The sequence below is a fragment of the Pinus tabuliformis genome, chromosome 9, assembly GCF_031772625.1.
Source record: "Pinus tabuliformis cultivar Carrire ecotype Pingquan chromosome 9, CPIR1, whole genome shotgun sequence".
In the NCBI taxonomy this organism is placed as follows: domain Eukaryota; kingdom Viridiplantae; phylum Streptophyta; class Pinopsida; order Pinales; family Pinaceae; genus Pinus; species Pinus tabuliformis.
This window is the reverse complement of record NC_142307.1, coordinates 209,825,330-209,843,680: the sequence shown is the minus strand read 5'-3', so window position 1 is coordinate 209,843,680 and position 18,351 is coordinate 209,825,330. Positions and strand designations below refer to the sequence as shown.

Below are 18,351 nucleotides of genomic sequence, written 5' to 3'. Positions count from 1 at the left end.
TCTGCCAATCCCTCTTATCTTCAATTCTGATATGCCAATCCCTAAGATCTCCAATCTCCGGTATGCCAATCCCTCTGATGTCTGATCTCCGATAATCGTATCTCTCTGATTGTCGATATCACAATGCGCCTCCCCCTCCTACCTCTGATATCTTCTAGGCTCTAATAAGTCAGACCTGATATGTGTATTAATGATGATCTACGAAATATCGCGTCCTCTTGTATATTGGAACTTTTAAATGGTAACAACTCTAAAAAACCTGATATCAAATTTCTGATACAAAGCTCTGATATAATGGACCAGTAAATTTATTAAAGGGAGTTGAATAGTATATCGCATCCACTCCATATCAAAGCCACCCAATATCATAACTATTTCATTTTTTCTCATTTTAAAAGTTTCAATATCCATTTCTCTTATATCTGTTAACATCTACCAATTTTCATTTGCATAAAGAGTTGTTTTTATATTTATTAAAATTGTTATTTAAATGATTTTTAGGTTTTATGTTACGTATTTTTTTTTTTCAACACTAGTTTAGTTAAGTCTAATAATAAGGCTCTGATCTCCTATGTGATTTGTGTAACAAACATAATGTCATGACTGGTCCATGCTTCTAAAGGACCCCTTCCATGTGGAAATTATTGTTTGAAATTAACTCAACTATTGTAAAAAAACTCCATAACAGGCCATGACCAATAACAGCGAATGAATCCTTCAGCGAGCAACAAAGTAAATTAGTTTGACTAGTGTAATGATTTTCCAAATATGGCCTGCATTCAACTAAAAAAATCTATTTTCGGCCTCCTGAAGAAAACCTCCAGATTCAGTTGTTTGAGAGATATAAGGGGGATTTTTAGCTTTCTAAATTTTGTGCAAATACCCCTGTATTCAATTTTGTTAAGAAGGAGGTCATGATCCACTCAAAGGGGGATTCTTTGTAGTTGTTCAATTTGTGCAATAGAACAATTGTTATGTACAAAAATGTCAATTATAGAGAAAACATAGGTTTTCTGGCTCAGTTATAATTGCTTTGCACTATTGCAGGCAGTTTTACTATGGGTCTACACTACTCCACGACTGCATATTTTGTAATAGGCTTTGGGACTCTTTAATTAATTCTTGTTCTTCTATACTATTATTGGAACACAAGATTATTGTATCATCGTTAAAGTCTCATTTTTGGTTCTGATATTTATTCTAAACAGTATTATGTTTCTTAGATATTATGCACTATTGTTGTGTCACTGACATTTTACTATTGAGGCTTTGTTAGCACTATATTTTGAGTGCAGAATGAGATCAAAATCAATCTTAATTCATTGAGGTATTCCTGTGGTGATCGATAACTATTTATTATTCATTTACATGGTTATTTTGTTTTCACTTGTATTAGTTAATGTGAACTACTTCCTGTAATTAATACAAAATTAAATGATGAATTATACCATTCCTTCCCCCTATTTTAGTTAACTTTCTCTCGGATTAGGAGAGATCTATCCCATTCTAGTTCGAGATAGGATTTCATGTTTTAGATTAGTTTTACATATGCATATTAGTTTTTCTTTAAGTCCTCTCTTAAAGAGGAAAATAAATCATTTAATTGCAGTTTGATTAGCCTTTTTAAATCGATTAAACATTTGTGTCGATTTACTTCTTTAACTTACATCTTTAAAGATCGATACAAAGGAAATGTAACATGATGTAATATAGGTGTAAATAGATTAATTATTAGTTTAGGTTATATTTGTTTTAAATTAGTATTAGTTACGTTAGTCTTAGATGACAGGGTAACTGGACCCATAACCAGTCGGAACCACCATCTTCAATGGAAAATGAACTGCCTTAAGTTCTCGATCGAGTGGTCCCCTAATGCTAATGGAGGACATTTTTTCTGATCAACATTTTTGGTGCTAAAAGGAGGTCCAATATATGCTTGGTTTCTTTAGATATTTTGTGTTTTAAAATTTTTATTTGATTTCAATGGTTCCTCTTAAGAGACCACTTTGGAGTTGCTTTACTGGACTTCCACCAACTACGACTCCAATTCAAGTAGCCAAACTCTTTTCAAAGAAGAATTTTAACGATGAGAATAATGCCTCTACTTATGGACATGTTTATCAGTTTATTTTAAATTGTAATTTTTATGATCTTGATGGAGGTGTCATGTGCAAGTTGTTTACCCTTACTTTGGGAGGAATAGCTAAATACTAGTGCAAAGCCCTACCATTTTCTTCCATATGCACTTGGGATGCTTTTGTAATTCTTTTCTTACACAGTTTTCAGGATTAAAACAGTATTGAAATGGTATGTGATTAATCAAAGAATCTTCATCGTATTGAAGGTGAATCATTAGATAACTTTCGTAATAGATTCAAATTAATTTTTTCTCAATTTCAACCTAATGATTTACCTCTAGAATTTTAATTAATAGGATGGTTTTATAAATTAATTTATTTTCCTTCCATTCCTAATCCATATGAAATAATTTCAAGTTTAAATGAGCCTTCTTCACCTTCCATTAGCATGAATGGAAAATATTACATGGAGAAACATGTTAATTATGATGAAATTACTGCAACTATATATGATAGTGTTGTAGCGATTGCAACACCCTCCAAACTTTTGGCCTGCATTCAATTTGAGAGCCTTCCTCAGTTTTTTCCTTGATGTTTACAAACACTTGGGCTCATCCTGTGAGCTCGTGTCAAGTCCTTACACCCTTTTTTCTTAACCATTCATCGGACATCTTTTATCATGTTGGTCACAATGTCATACTTGCAATCATGTTCTGGTTATGTTGAACGTTTGTCTTCATTTGTAAAATTTGTATTCACTATGTAAGCATATGTCACACTTACATATGAAGTTGTACGCAATGTCACACAAGTGTCGTCACAGTCGTTCAATGATCTATCTCAAGTGTCACAATTGTCCCCTGCAACCTTCAGACAATCCCATTGAGGATATGTTGTCTTGTTGGTTCGAGGTGTCTTCTCGCCAAGTCGTGTTGAGTGTGTGCTCGCAAGGTCATGTATACACAAATCCACTTACTCACATACTTAGTCATTTCTCCAAAGACCTGCCAACCGGACCACCCTCCATTAGTCAGACCTCCGTTGAGCTTCAATGCGTAGTCTCAGCCCTTGGTGACCAAGTATCACTACCCATAATTGCCCAAACCTTGAGGCTGCCTCCTAGGAAATCTGCACTGATGTTGTGTTAGGGTCCCTAGGGTTAGTTTTGGGGTTAATTTAACCCAATTTTGTAAAAAGAATTGTAAAAGATGTAAAGTTTCCATGTGGAGCACGCAAATAGATAGGAGTCAAAGGGGATTCAGCCCCTTGTTTGTTTTGGTTTTAAGATTCTCCCATGGTCTGCGGACCACGGTATTGTATGAAGGAAATATATAAATAGTCGAGTCATAGCAAGTCCTAAAGATAACTTTTGATAGAGAATTGGGTACGCTTAATGGTTTTTGTTGTCTTGGGCAAGTGCTAAGGTAGGAAGGCTCTGCTTCCTCTACTTAGGTGAAGAAGGGAATGTTCCTACAACTAAGTGTGTAGGAGGCTCAGGTAGAGTCCGCAGTTGAGTGCGTGGACCCCTATAGCTGAGTGCACAGGGTAGAAGAGTCTGTAATCTGAAAGTGGAAGATCAATAAAGACTGATTTTGAAGAACTACTGTGCAATTTTGTGAATCTTTTTATGTTATATTATGTCTCTTAATTATATAGTTTTATGAAATAATGAATGAAAGCTAGGTGAAATCATTGAACCTATCTTAATGATGCATAGTATGAATAGGTATCTACTTTCGCGAAGTTAAAAGCTATTTCTGTTATGTTTTCCAATGAATTGATATTGTTGCGTGAACTCAGATCTAGGGCTGATCATTTATGAGCGTAAGTAGATAATCAGTTTTTTTAAGGTCCGCAAAAACTGATTGTAGATCTTCGCGGAGGTCTAGAAGCCATCTTTCCCTAGTTTCGGTGACAAGCCCTAAGAAGATATCGATGTGCGAAAAAGAAAATATGAAGTTGTGCAGACTTAGAAATCACTTATCACATATCCCTGGATGTAGAAACTTGGTTCTAGTATCCCCTAAGACTACTTCAGGAGAGACTACAACCTGCGCTACGCAAGTTTTTGCTAAAAGGGCTAGTAGTTGAGGGTTTTTTTGGGTGGTGTGAGCAACTCTAAACTTGGTTTAGGCCCCCTTAAGCCAAATGGTTCCATTGCTGGGACTAGGATCTGTCTAAGAGACATGTGGTAAATGGTTCGCGGTGAAGAAATAACTTGATAAGTGGATAGATTGGAAATCACACGCATTCGCGGCTTAGGAGAACATGAGCCCTAAATTATCCAAGGAGTAGTGGTTGCAGATGCTTTTGTATACAGATGAGACTAACGCGTTCTTCTGCATTTTCCCTGAAGAACTATATGAGTGGCTGTCTAAATTAGCTGATAGTCAAGGGATGTGGAGACTCAAAGGTCCTATAGTGTGGACTCCTAAATTGGTGTGATGTCTAGAGGTATCAGGATGCAATATCACACGGGCTATGGATTTGTGGATTGATTGCATATTGGGAGGCTTTGTGACTTATTTCGCAATTGATAGGAACATCAGCGATAGTGAAGCTGAATGAAGAATCTTTAAAGGACCGTGAGGTAAGTATTGAACTCACTATTAACTTGGATTAAAATGTTGTTGTTTGAAAAGAGGGTTATGCAGTTACCTTGATGTTTGGGGCTACAAAAAGACGGAGATTCTTTAAAATAAATGGAGTATCTAGCGCAGAATATAGACCACTCATTGAACTACCTTCAAGCGATAACAAGGGGACTGTGCTGACTACGCCGCAAAGTGCAGTTTAGTTAGAAACTCAGGGTATTTTGAGGATATATCATCCATCCACTCCACCTCCACCTCCACCTCCACCTCATACACCAGCACCTTCACCACCTCCACCTCCATTTCCACCATTCAACATGGTGAACGTAATGAAGATGTTGATTTTCAAGGAAATGGGGAATGAAGATCCAAAACAATTTTGGCTTGTTGCAGGAGTTATGTGGACAACACAGTAGATTACTAATGACAATATTAAGAAAGGGAAATTGGTTATAGCCTTACAAGACCATGCATTGACATGGTATATCAATTATTTCCCTATAACCCCAATGCATCATTGGCAGATACCCATCTAGTTTTGAAGAAGGAGTTCAGTAGGCCTAAGTCAGAGGTGAAATTAGTAATTGAATTTAGGGAAATCAGAGTGAAAGTCAATGAGACACCTTGGGACTTTGATCAAAGGGTGAAGTGCCAAATCAGCAGTCTAATATGAAAATCTCAGATACCCAGCATTGCGACTGGTTTGTAGCATTGCTCTTTCCTCATTTAAGAATACCTTTGTCACAACAGAATATAGCAATGCAAGAAGAAGCCTTGGAGATCACGATGGGGCTGCATGCATTTCCTATTCAGGATACGAACCTTGGTGTGCAACAGATTCATTCATAGCTTGAGAGCCTGCACTTGGAGTTGCAGAGCCTAAAGAAAGGAAGGGAAGTTCAACCAGAGATGTCTGCTGAGATCTGGTGTCTAAAATGTAAGAGCCATGGACATGATAAGGATCATTTCTTGGTCTTTAAGAATTATATTATAAGGGGAGGCCATGTTCCCCTAAAACCAGAGAGAAATGTTGGGACGAGTGCAGGACCTGTGCTATGGTGCCCTATTTGTCAGGTTACAAGACAACATGCTACTGATAACTGCCATCTATTGCAGAAGTTTGTACAAACTGCTCAACAATTATTTTTCAATTTTTGTAAGTAAGTTGGACATGCTGAACGTCATTGCAGGAGCTGTGATTTGATGATGGATAAGACCACTACCTATGGGATGCAGGTAGAAACTCGACCTCTAGATCAAGGTGTAGGAGTAGCGCACAGAGGATTCCAAGGATGAGGACGAGGAAGAGGCGTTGGACCAAGGCGAGGGCATGGGCAGGTAATTTTCTATAATTATGGATAAGCAGGGCACTTTGCGCAATTCTCCAAATCCCATCCATCCCTCATGTTAGTATTGTTGACAGTTTGATCATGTCATAGAGAAATGTCTAGTCCTTCTCACAAAGATGCAAGAAAAGAAGGCGCAACCCCAACATCCTACACAGAAAATTCAGATGATGAGGGCTAAGCCTCATGAAGAGGATCAGAGCATCAATATCATGCTGAGAAATGGTAAGATGACTGCCACAGATAAAGGTAAATAGCCTGAGGAAGACGGATGGGTATGCAAGGTTGTTGAGAAGGAAGTCACCTTTGATCTGAATCACGCTAAAGAAACTTGCTTAGAAGCAATGAAGAACTTCGTTGAGGCGTCCACCTCAGGAAGTTAGGAGAAAATGTTGGAGACTAATGCATCGCAAGAAGTAGATCCTTCAATACTTGCTACCTTTCTAAAGACTTGTATTAAGTTGTTGCGCGATCATAAATTCGTCGAAGGATTGCAAAACTTAATAGACAAATGTGCCAATAAGGAAACGGTTCCTACTGAGAAACACACAGTTAGGAAGATTGGTAAGCATAAGGCACAAACAGGGCGTGAGATGAGGCTAACTGCACAGATAGGTGAATATGAAATGGACCAAGTAATCTTAGATCTGGGGTCTGATGCAAATTTCTTTCCTAAGAAAACACGGGAGAGGATGGGGAGAGTTGTGCTATAGTGGTCTCCTATTTAGTTGCGCATGGAAAATCAGCAAAACATTATTCCGATGGGACACTTATATGGTGTAATGGTAGACATTTAGACTGTGAGTGCGTTGGATGACTTTGAGGTCATCGAAATAGTGGATGGAATTAATCCCTACGCTGTGCTGCTAGGGATTGAATGGGCTATTGATATGAACGAGGTAATCAACTTAAAGAAGCAGAAAATGTCATTTGAAAGGAAGTTGTTCAGGGTTGTAATGCCATTAGACCTTGCAGAAGGAGCGTGGTATACTAAGCCTGTCTACGACTATGTAGAAAGTGACGACGATCTAGATCATATATACAAGATAACAATGTGCAATGAGGATTGGATCAATCCTACAGCCGATGGACGAATCATGTGGGACAGGGATAGCTCCTGTGCCTCAAATTCAGATGAAGAACTTGAAAACTTGCAAAATAGGTTGCATGAAGCATCTACACTCCACTACAACATGATGACCAAGTTGTTGAGGTGTGTCTCAGCTAACGTAAGGAATATTACACATTACGATGGTTTGACTTAGGTAGAACTGTATCTAGATGAATTTTAAAATCATGTACGGGAAGAACATTAATTCCAAGAACTAGAATTTCTGTTGCGTGCTATGCCTGCCCATTGGTGGGGTATGCACAAGGATAACTTTAGTGGATGAAAAAAATACCAAAGGATGATGAAGTTAAGATTTGGGTATGCTAATACCAGGATGACATAAAAATACAGCGAGAAGGATGATCCGCATGATCATTTAGCACGATGGACTAAGGCCTGGGGACCAAAACCACAACCAGAGTGGATGCATATATTCTACCATACGTTAGATACAATCCCAATGAACGTGGTATTTGGAGTCGAAGCTTTTCCATGGAACAACTGAATGGGAAATTTTAAGGGAGATTTTTCTATTAACATTCAGCTTCGAGGATGGGTTTGAGAGCATTGATGAAGCGCTACAGAAAATTAAAACAACTATATTTAGAATGTCGAAGTAACCCATCGAATGGACCTAGCCAAATTGGAGTACTAAACTGTGCCATGCAATGGAATGCTATAATGTGACTGCTGAAGAAGAGGATGATCCATGGAATATTACCATTCCTAAAACTAAAGGACAACACGAAGTGGAAGGAATCAAGGTGGGGAACCTAGATATATCGGAACCTTTGAAAACTCAATAGGTAAACATCGGATCTGAAGAAGAACCTAAGTTCACAAAGATAGGAGATTATTAGGACGAAGCTACAGTTGATAAGGTAGCCAAGCTATTGCGTGAGTACCAGGTCTAGTTCCCCACAAAGTTCTCATATTTGAAAGGGATTGTCGGAGATTTAGGTGTTATGAATATTACATTGAAACCGGATGCGAAGCCTATTAAGCACCGGCCTTATCAATTGAATCCATGGTATAAGGAGAAGGTGTGCCTAGAACTGGATAAGATGCTAGAAGTTGTCTTTATTGAGCCTATAGAACAATCTGATTGGGTAACCCCAATGGTAGTGGAAGAAAAAAAACATAAGGGAAAAATCCTCATGTCCATAGATCTGCAGAAGCTAAATTACGCTTGTGTGCATGATCTATTTCCGACACCATTTACTAACGAACTATTAGAAAATGTTAGCGGACATGAGGCATATTCATTCATTTATGGCTTCTTGGGTTATCATCAAATAAAGATCATGCCAGAGGATCGAAGAAAAACAAACTTCATGATATGATCGTGGAATTCAAGGAATTTATGCATAAGTTCCTAGAAGTATATTTCAATGACTGGAATGTGTTCAGGTTGGTGAGGCAACATGTTGTGAGTCTGTGCCTCATGCTAGATACCTGTCGAAGGTATCAACTCGAGATCAACTTGAAAAAGTATATATTTTGTGTACCTATTGGGATTTTTCTCGGCCACGTTGTATGTAAGCAGGGATTGATTGTGGACCTTGTGAAGAATGTTGTTATTGTGAATTTGGAACACCCTAGGAACGTGAAACAACTGTGCGTGGCATTGGGACACACTGGGTACTACATGAAGTTTATCAAGGCATATGCCCAGATCACTGTGCTGATGGAAAAATTGTTAAAGAAGGATGTGATGGTTTACTAGGATGAAGATTGTTAGAGCAACTTGGATGTTCTGAAGAAGAAAATGGTGACAATGCTTATCTTGGTGTTTCTCAACTAGAAAAAGGAGTTTCATGTGCTTGTTTATGCTTCCTGCATTGTGCTAGGAGCAATATTAACACAAGCAGGAGAAGGAGAGATTCATCATCTGATAGCTTTTGCGATTTGAAAGTTATCCAAAACCAAGAAAAACTATTCCACTATAGAGCACGAATGGCTGGCGATGGCATACATGCTAAAGAAATTCATACATTATTTGTTGGGAGGACACTTCAAGATGTATACAGATCACTCCATGCAGAAATACCTAGTCAATAAACCTATTTTGGGGGGAATATTTGTCAATGGTTATTATTGTTCGAGGAGTACAACTTTGAAATGATTGTGAAGTCAGGTAGGTTGAATGCTGAACTAGGCCATTTGTCATGGATTGAAATAGGGGAAGAGCCAATTAATTTGGAAGAAGGATTTTTGGATGTGAAAATCTTTGCAGTGCACATTGTGGATGATAATTTTGCTGACATTATTCAATTTTTAATGACAGGAACCACTCCCGAAGGATATTCCACACAGCAAAAGAAGGAGTTAGTAGTTCGCGCTGTAGACTTTTTGGTAATTGCGGGTTATTTGTATAAGATGGGGTCAGATGAGATATTGTGAAGGTATGTTCCAAAGTTTGAACGTGCTAGTATCCTAGCTAAAGCCCATGGGGGAGTCGCAGGAGGCCACTATGCTGGAAAAGCAACAGTGCAGAAAATTTTACGCGCTGGATTATGGTGGCCTACTTTACATAAGGATTCTAAAGCATACTGCGAGGCGTGCGATGCTTGCAAATGGATGGGGAAGCCTTTGTGAAGGGATGAATTTCCCTTGAATCCCTAAGTTTCATCATAGGTATTTGAGAAATGGGCCATTGATTTTATAGGTGCCATACAACCACCAGGAAAGAAGATAGGAGTGTGATATATCATCACTGCTACAGAATACTTGACCAAATGGGTAGAAGTGCAGCCAGTTAGAGATTGTACAGTAACCACTACCGTGAACTTTTTATTTGAATATGTTTTCACTAGGTTTGGTTGTCCTAACATATTGATGAGTGATAGGGGTACCCATTCCTTGAATGAGACTATCAGTGTGATTCTTGAGGAATTCCATGTTTATAATCAGAAGAGTACGCCCTATCACCCACAAGCGAATGGAATAGTGGAATCTTTGAACAAGATTTTGGAGAATGCACTAATAAAGGTCTACAACGTGTAGAGGGCTGATTGGGACATGTTGTCCCTGTGGTGTTATGGGTTTATAGGACGACCTATAAAAAGTTGACAGGCCAAACTCTGTTCAAGTTGGTCTATGGGATTGAAGCAGTCATGACGATGGAGTATATTGTGCCAAGTTTACGAATTGCAGCACTGACCGAGATGGTGGACCATGATAGGTTGGAGGAATGGCTCACGCAATTGATGTAGTTGTAAGAAGACTGATTTCTTATAGGATTTCATCAGCAAGTGCAAAAGGAGCGCGAGAAAGCATGGAATGATAGGAATATTAAGCTATGTACATTTAAGGTGGATGAATTAGTGTTGTTATATGATAGAAACTTTTCTAAATTTTTGGTAAAGTGATGGGACCAACCCAACTCTTTATACACTTGTCGTAAAGGGAATCATTTCCAATGTCTGTTTGGTTGATTTAATCATATGGAATGACAACACACGGATAAAAACGTAATACAAATATTTTTGGATTTCGGTTGATGTGCATTCAATTATGTATCTAATGAAAGGGTACTCGCCTTGGTGTTTGCATCTCTTGCTCAGTTCTTTGGTTATTCCCTTGTTCGATGGTTTTCTTGGTCTTTTGTTGTTCTCCCATCGACAGTTTCCTCTGCAATGTTCCGCGAGGTTTAATGGGCAGCTAAGCTGCAAGTCTTGGTTGTGCTCCTAGTTGCTCGTTGTTGTAAATGTATTTTTCCTGGTTCCTTGGTTCGTAGTTGGTTGTGACTCGTCCTATAGTGGCCAGAGTAAGACCTCTGTTGTGTTTGGTTTCTTTCTACCGTGGGCTCTCAGGCCGCTGTAAGTTAACTCATGCACTGATGTTCCTCGTCTGGTTTGGCAAAACAATGTCTACTTTGTTTCAGGCTCGGCTCGATGACTCTCTTCCACCTCCGCATGCACAGGTAAGCTATCCTTCTTTGTTTTCAACTCATGAACCTCCTTCTGCAGTTCCTGACCTGAATTGCTCCTTGTTCTCCTCAATCCGTCGGCTCTGTCACTGGAAAACCGATCTTGGCCTCGCTGCGAAACCTCAGGTATTTGCTGGCACTCGTAGTGACTTAATTTTCTTTCCATCTCTTTAATTTCTCTTCTACTGCAATATGATGCTAACACCTGTGTTTTCTCGTTGTGTAGGTGTTGGGGTTTGCCGTTGGAGGGTTTGGTATCACATGCCTCGATTTTTGCCTGGTAGGCTCTACCTCTTCTGACTTCTGGTAGTTCGTCGTCTTGGTATTTTAATCTTTGTTCTTCAAATGGAAAGGGTTTGTCGTACGCTTGCTATGAGCAATGCTCTGGTGATCGGAACTTTGGTTCCCACCTTATTTAGACCGAAATTTCCTGTTTTTGGCTGCAGCTCCTTTTCTAAGTCCTCATCTTGGGTTCACTATTTAGAGTCCATGTGTCTACGCTGTGTATAAATGTTATGACTGAAACCCTCACCCAGGGTTTGTGGCTCAGGGTTTGAGCATGAACGATTTTCGATTTAACAGTGTTGTAATAGTTTAATATACCGGACATTGCAACATTTGGCAAAATGTTCTTCCAAGAAGATATAATAAGATTGGTTCTTTTTTTAATTACCTGGTTGTTGTATGTTGTTTGTCTTCTTAGGATTTTGTGGCCGGAACTGTTGTCATATGCTTTCAATGTGTTTGAAGTTCAATGTATAATTTCTCTATTACACGAACTCTGTGAATTTTCTTGCAATGCGACTCGGTTGTCATTTGAGATGCAATGTGGAAATTCTTGCTCGGCCTGCAGGTGTTTGGCCTATGCGAAGTTCTGGTTCACTTCCACTGTCTGCTTTAATGAATTACAAACCCTTATATTTGTGTCTACTCCTTGGTCTTGTTGTATTCACTGGTTGTCTCTTCTCTGGAACGCAATGAAGTATTTGTTTATCAAAATCTGTACATAGTTAGTTGTGTATACGAAATAATCATTAAACAGAAAAACATAAATTACAGTAAGCATACAGATGGATAGAACTTTCAAATTATCTATTGCTACTTTTATTTGAGTGCGAGAGGTATTGAACGGAACCCCTTACATGATTTGTCCTATTACTTTTTTTTTTTTTTTTTTAGTTACAAACTCTTATAGTTACTTGTTATTAGACATTCGTTTATCTTATGACAAGATTTCCTCTTCAAATACATTTGTCTTTTCCCCTTTAAAATAAAAGGATAATCACAATTTGTCAACAACATATCAACATATAACTATAACTATTCAAAACCCTTAACTAACATAAAATAAAATAATAAAAGTCCTACTACTTTCCTGCCAACCAATAGAAAGACTAAATAAAAGTAAATTCAACTTTTCTTTAACCTGGCAGAGACTTAACCCGGTCATGGTGAGCTAGATGCTCCTGCATCAGGCTCCCCAAGAAAAAAGAAATCATGGCTCCGGTCCATGAGCTTCTCGACTGAAGAACCTGTCTGTTCAATCTACTTGGAGTCAAGCCACGAACTATCCTCAATAGGATAGTTCTTCCACTTGACCAGGTATTGCAGATATTCCTTCCACCGAGTTCGTTTAGCCACCTGACTGTCAAGAATGTTCTCGATCTTGGGAGGTTGAGCGTAAGGCATCTGTCTCTTCCAAGCTTCTCCTCTATCCTGGGTATTCCGTGTGGGTCGTATGGTTCCATATTCTTCCTTCTCCTCTAGTTTATCTGTGTAGGGAAACAGGTCTGCTACATTAAAGATAGGGGAAATGCCTATTCCGGGTGGCAACTGGATCTCATAGGAATTTGCTGAAAATTTTTCGAAGGAATTTGCAAGGTCCTATATTTTTGAACTTCAATTTATTGTACGTACCTTTAGGGAAGCGCTCCTTGCGCAAATGCGCGAGGACTTCATCTCCTACATTAAACTATACTTCCCTTCTCTTCAAATTTGCTTGTTGTTTATACTTTAGGCTTCTGTCCTGTAATTTGAGTTTTACCTGTTCATGAAAATCCCTCATCGCGTTAGCGAAATCTTCTCCATCTGTGCTTCGCCTTGCTTGCAGTCCAAGATCTCGTATTTCATGCACTCTGCGAGGATGCATGCCATACAGGATTTGAAAAGGGATGAAGCATGTGCTGCAATTAGGTGAATCGTTGTAAGTGAATTCTGCCTGTGCCAGCACTCGATCCCACATCCGTGAATTCTCTCCCACTAGACTTTGTAGCAGATTCCCTAAACTCCTGTTTACAATTTTTGTTTGTCCATCCGTTTGCGGATGATAAGTAGAATTGTAACTCAGTTGTGTATCCATTTTCTTCCACAGGGTACGCCAAAAGTGTCCCGTGAACTTCACATCCCTGTCTGAAAGGATAGATTTAGGCAATCCATGTAACCTGACAATCTCGTTGAAAAACAAGTGGGCCACGTGGGTGGCATCACTGGTTTTTCTACAAGGAATAAAATGTGCCATTTTTTAGAATCTGTCCACTACTACCATTACCAAGTTGTACCCTCATTGTGTCTTAGGTAGACCTAAGACAAAGTCCAAGATAATTGAGTCCCACAGTCTACCTGGAACAAGTAACGGTGTATACAGTCCCGTGTTTTGACTGTGACCCTTTGCTAACTGGCACACTTTGCATCTGGCCACGAATTGCCACACATCTCTCTGCATCTTTGGCCAGAAGTAGAAATTTCTGAGCTACTCGAGTGTCTTTTCCACACCGAAATTTCCAGCCAAACCTCCGCTATGCTTCTCTCGAATAATATTCTCCCTCATCAAGCAGTCAGGTATGCACAGTTGTCCTCCCTTAAACATCAACTTCTCCTGTAGATTGTAGTCCAACCAAGGACTGTTATCTCTTACTAAGGGATTCTGGCATGCCTCATAGGCCTCCCTAAAATCTGTATCAGTCTGGTATAAATCTCGTAAGTGCTCAAAACCCAGCACTTGCACAGTGCTTTCCTGTAGAAGTAGAGCTTTCCTACTTAGCGCGTCCGCTACTTTATTTGCTTGCCCGCTAATATGTTTCAATACGAAATTGAAGCTCTGCAAATACTCCACCCATTTGGCATGTTTGTGGTTTAGTTTGTGCTATTGCATTACATACTATACTGCAGAATTATCTGAGAACAACACGAATTCGTTTCCTAGCAGATAATGCCTCCAATGTTTTAATGCCTGTATAACTGCATAAAACTCCTTATCATACGATGAATATTTCTATTGACTTTCATTCAGCTTTTTGCTAAAAAAAGCTACAGGCTTCTCTTCCTGGCTGAGCACAACTCCAATCGCTGACCCGCTAGCATCAGAGCGAACCTAAAATAACTTCTTGAAATTTGGTAATCTCAGGATCGGCCTCTTAGTAATCTTCTTCTTTAACAACTGGAAACTTCTCTCCGCTGCATCTATCCATCAAAAAGGCTTGCTGGCCTTTTTAATGGTGTCCAACATTGGTGCACAAATTTCGCTGAAATTCTTTATGAATTTCCTATAAAAGCTCGCTAATCCATGAAAGCTACGTACCTCAAATAATTTTTTTGGAGATGGCCAATTCACTATCACTGCCACCTTCTCCAGATCCACCTTTAGTTCATTCTCTACTATTACAAACCCCAAATAAATCAATTCCTTCTGTAGAAAGGTACATTTCTTCAAATTTATTAGCATTTTATTCTACTGTAATTTCTCCAACACCTTACGCACATGTTGAAGGTGTTCTTCCCTTGTCCAGCTGAAAATTAGTATGTCATCCAGGTATATAATCACAAATTTTCTGATGTACTCCTTCAGCATCTCATTCATCAACCTCATAAATGTATTGGGCGCATTGCTCAGTCCAAAGGGCATGACTAACCATTCGTACAACCCCTCATTCATCTTAAAGGCTATCTTCCATTCGTCCCCCTCTCGTATCCGAATCTGATGGTAACCGCTCTTCAAGTCTATCTTAGAGAAATATGTTGTCCCGCTTAAACAATCCATCATATCATCCATCCGTGGTAGTGGAAACTTGTACCGGATGGTGATTTTGTTGATGGCCCTTGAGTCGGTGCACATCCACCACTCCTCCCTTCTTGAGAGCGAGGATCATTGGAACAGCACAAGGGCTTCAGCTTTCTCTTATCAATCCCTTGTCCAACAGCTCTTGCACCTGCTTCTTGATTTCTTCCTTGTCTTTGGGGCTCATTCGGTATGCCACTTTGTTCGGCAAACTGGCTCCGAGTATGAAGTCAATATGATGACTGATGCTTCTTTTGGGGGGGTAATTTGTCTGGTAAGTCATCTACCAATATATCTGTAAACTCTTGCAACATCTCCTGGATTTCCACAGGTAAATATGATACCTCCATATGCAACAATATTATCCTTGCTTTCTTTACTATTGCGTAACCTATCTCACTATCTTCAACTTGTTTCAGAAACTGTTTTCTACTAACCAACAATTCTCTTGGTTCACTTGTTTCTACTGCCCCTTCTTCCTTGATGGGCACAAGCGTATGCTTGATTCCATCCTTAACAAATTTATAACAATTCGTCAATCCATCGTGTACCACTTTCCTGTCGTACTACCAAGGCCTGCCCAGCAGTATGTGACATACATCCACTAGCATGATGTCACAAACAACTTTGTCCTTATATTTGCCTATTTGAAACTCCACCTCGCACTGTTCATCTACCAGCAACTGATGGCCTTTTTGCAGCCATGAAACTCTGTAAGGGTTTGGATGTTTCAAATGCTTCAACTCCAGCTTTTCTACCATCTCTGTGGACACTAAATTATCAATACTACCGTTGTCAATAATTAATTTACAGCACTTACCTTGTGACTTACAAACTATTCTAAATAAAGCCTTTCGTTGTGTCTGGTCGGTGATCTCCTTGACTGGTTTTAACAATACCTTATGCAGCACTAAAGCTTCGTCTGTCTCTGGAGCATTTTCTTCTTCTTAGGGAGGTATCGCTTCTTCTTCTAGCTGTGCAACATATGCACCCCACTGTCCAGCTTGTTCTGCTTCCGGACATTCAAACGATCTGTGTCCCCATTTATGAAACCTAAAACATTGGTAACCAGCCCCTCTCCCTTGGCCGTTACCTCTGCCACGCTGGGATGATCTACCGCCTCTCGTGCTATCACCTCTATCCGCTAATCCAGAAGCTCTGGAACTGCTACCTTCTTCATTATTACTAGCAGTTTGCCCTCTTCCATATGACTGGCCTTTTCCCATGCGGGCTCCTTGTCCTCTCTGGGAATTCTACCTTTTGGTAATTTTCTCTTCAGCCTTCATCGCACTCTAATACGCTTCCTTAGTGTTGTTCAGAGACAAAATATTGATTTCATCCAAAATATCTAACCTTAGCCCATTAGCATACCTGGCTGTTCTTTCTGTTGTATCCTCTGTATATCCGACTTGCAAATTGACTCGATAGAACTCCTCTGTATACTCCCTTACCATTAATCCCTTTTGTTTCAGATTCTGCACCTTCCTGTGCAATGCAATCTGATAGTCCTTTGGCATAAATCAGCCCTTTAACTTGGCCACCATCCTTGACCAAGTTTTAATCGGTGCATTGTTTAATCTTTTCCTCTTGTTCTGGACACTATCCCACCATAGGGTTGTGTGTCCCTTCAATTTAGTCGCATCGAACCTTACTCTGCGGTCTTCGCTGATTTCCTCACACTCAAAATACTTATCCATCTCGTTGATCCAATCCAATAAAACCTCAATAGACAGACTGTTGTCATAGGTTGGGAGTTCTGGTTGGGTTTACTGCTTGCTACTAGAACAGATCTCAACAATCTCACTTCTGGCCTCTCATCTTCTCGTCCATCTGCTCCTGCTTCAGGTTACTCCTCGCTCTCATCACCCATCTCTAGGTCTCGTCTTCTCCCTGCCTCCAAACGGGCAGCAAGAATTCGAATCTCCGCTCTCAATCCTTCCTCTGCCAACCGTCGAGCACCTCTACCACGACCTCACCTTCCTCTCTCCATATCTTCAATCAATTAGCCTGCTTTGATACCACTTGATGGGACCAGCCCAACTCTTTATACACTTGTCATAAAGGGAATGATTTCCAATGTCTGTTTGGTTGATTTAATCATACAGAATGACAACACGTGGATAAAATTTAATACAAATATTTTTGGATTTCAGTTGATGTGCATTCAATTATGTGTCTAATGAAAGGGTACTCACCTTGGTGTTTGCGTATCCCGCTTAGTTCTTTGGTTATTCCCTTGTTCGATGGTTTTCTTGGTCTTTTGTTGTTCTCCCATCAAGGGTTTCCTCTGCAATTTTCCGCGAGGTTCAATGGGCAGCTAAGCTACATGTCTTGGTTGTGCTACTGGTTGCTCGCTATTGTGAATGTATTTTTCCTGGTTCCTTGGTTCGTAGCTGGTTGTGACTTGTCCTGTAGTGGCCAGGGTAAGACCTCTGTTGTGTTTGGTTTCTTTCTGTCGTGGACTCTCAGGCCGCTATAAGTTAACTCATGCACTGATGTTCCTCGTCTGGTTTGGCAACACAACGTCTACTTTGTTTCAGGCTCGGCTCGATGGCTCTCTTCCACCTCTGGCGTGCACAGGTAACCTATCCTTCTTTGTTTTCAACTCATGAACCTCCTTCTGCGGTTCCTGACCTGGATTTCTCCTTGTTCTCCTCAGTCCGTCAGCTCTGTCATTGGAACACCGGTCTCGGCCTTGCTGCGAACCCTTAGGTATTTGCTGGCACTCATAGTGACTTAATTTTCTTTCCAGCTCTTTAATTTCTCTTCTACTGCAATACGACGCTAACACCTATGTGTTCTCGTTGTGCAGGTGTTGGGGTTTGTTGTTGGAGGGTTTGGTATCACACGCCTCGGTTTTTTCCTGGCAGGCTATACCTCTTCTGACTTATGGTAGTCCATCATCTTGGTCTTTTAATCTCTGTTCTTCAAATGGAAAGGGTTTGTCGTACGCTTGCTATGAGCAATGCTCTGGTTATCGAAACTTTGGTTTCCACCTTATTTAGACCGAAATTTCCTATTTGTGGCTACGGCTCCTTTTCTAAGCCCTCATCTTGGGTTCACTGTTCAGAGTCCGTGTGTCTACGTTGTGTATAAATGTTATGACTAAAACCCTCACCCAAGGTTTGTGGCTCAGGGTTTGAGCATGAACAATTTTCGATTTTACAGTGCTATTGTAATAGTTTAATATACCGGACTTTGCAACATTTGGCAAAATGTTCTTCCAAGAAGATATAA

At 39.9% G+C, this 18,351-nt stretch overlaps 1 protein-coding gene across 1 annotated transcript; it reads right to left on the bottom strand.

Moving 5' to 3' along the window:
- Positions 1-12,605: 12,605 nt before the first annotated feature.
- On the bottom strand, positions 12,606-13,782 carry LOC149147892 (uncharacterized). The gene is made up of 3 exons (XM_089441998.1): positions 13,680-13,782; positions 13,105-13,469; positions 12,606-12,944 (listed from the first exon to the last, which is right to left on the bottom strand). Exons 1-3 carry the CDS (start codon positions 13,780-13,782, stop codon positions 12,606-12,608), a joined length of 807 nt encoding a protein of 268 aa, XP_089298124.1.
- Positions 13,783-18,351: the final 4,569 nt, after the last annotated feature.

Excerpts from the sequence above, each read along its gene's own strand:
- LOC149147892 (XM_089441998.1), bottom strand. The coding sequence starts at position 13,782 with ATGCAGAGAGATGTGTGGCAATTCGTGGCCAGATGCAAAGTGTGCCAG. Across the intron at positions 13,470-13,679 it reads TACACCGTTACTTGTTCCAG|ACAGGGATGTGAAGTTCACG; the intron begins GTAGACTGTGGG and ends CTATCCTTTCAG. Across the intron at positions 12,945-13,104 it reads TGAGGGATTTTCATGAACAG|GACCTTGCAAATTCCTTCGA; the intron begins GTAAAACTCAAA and ends TCAAAAATATAG.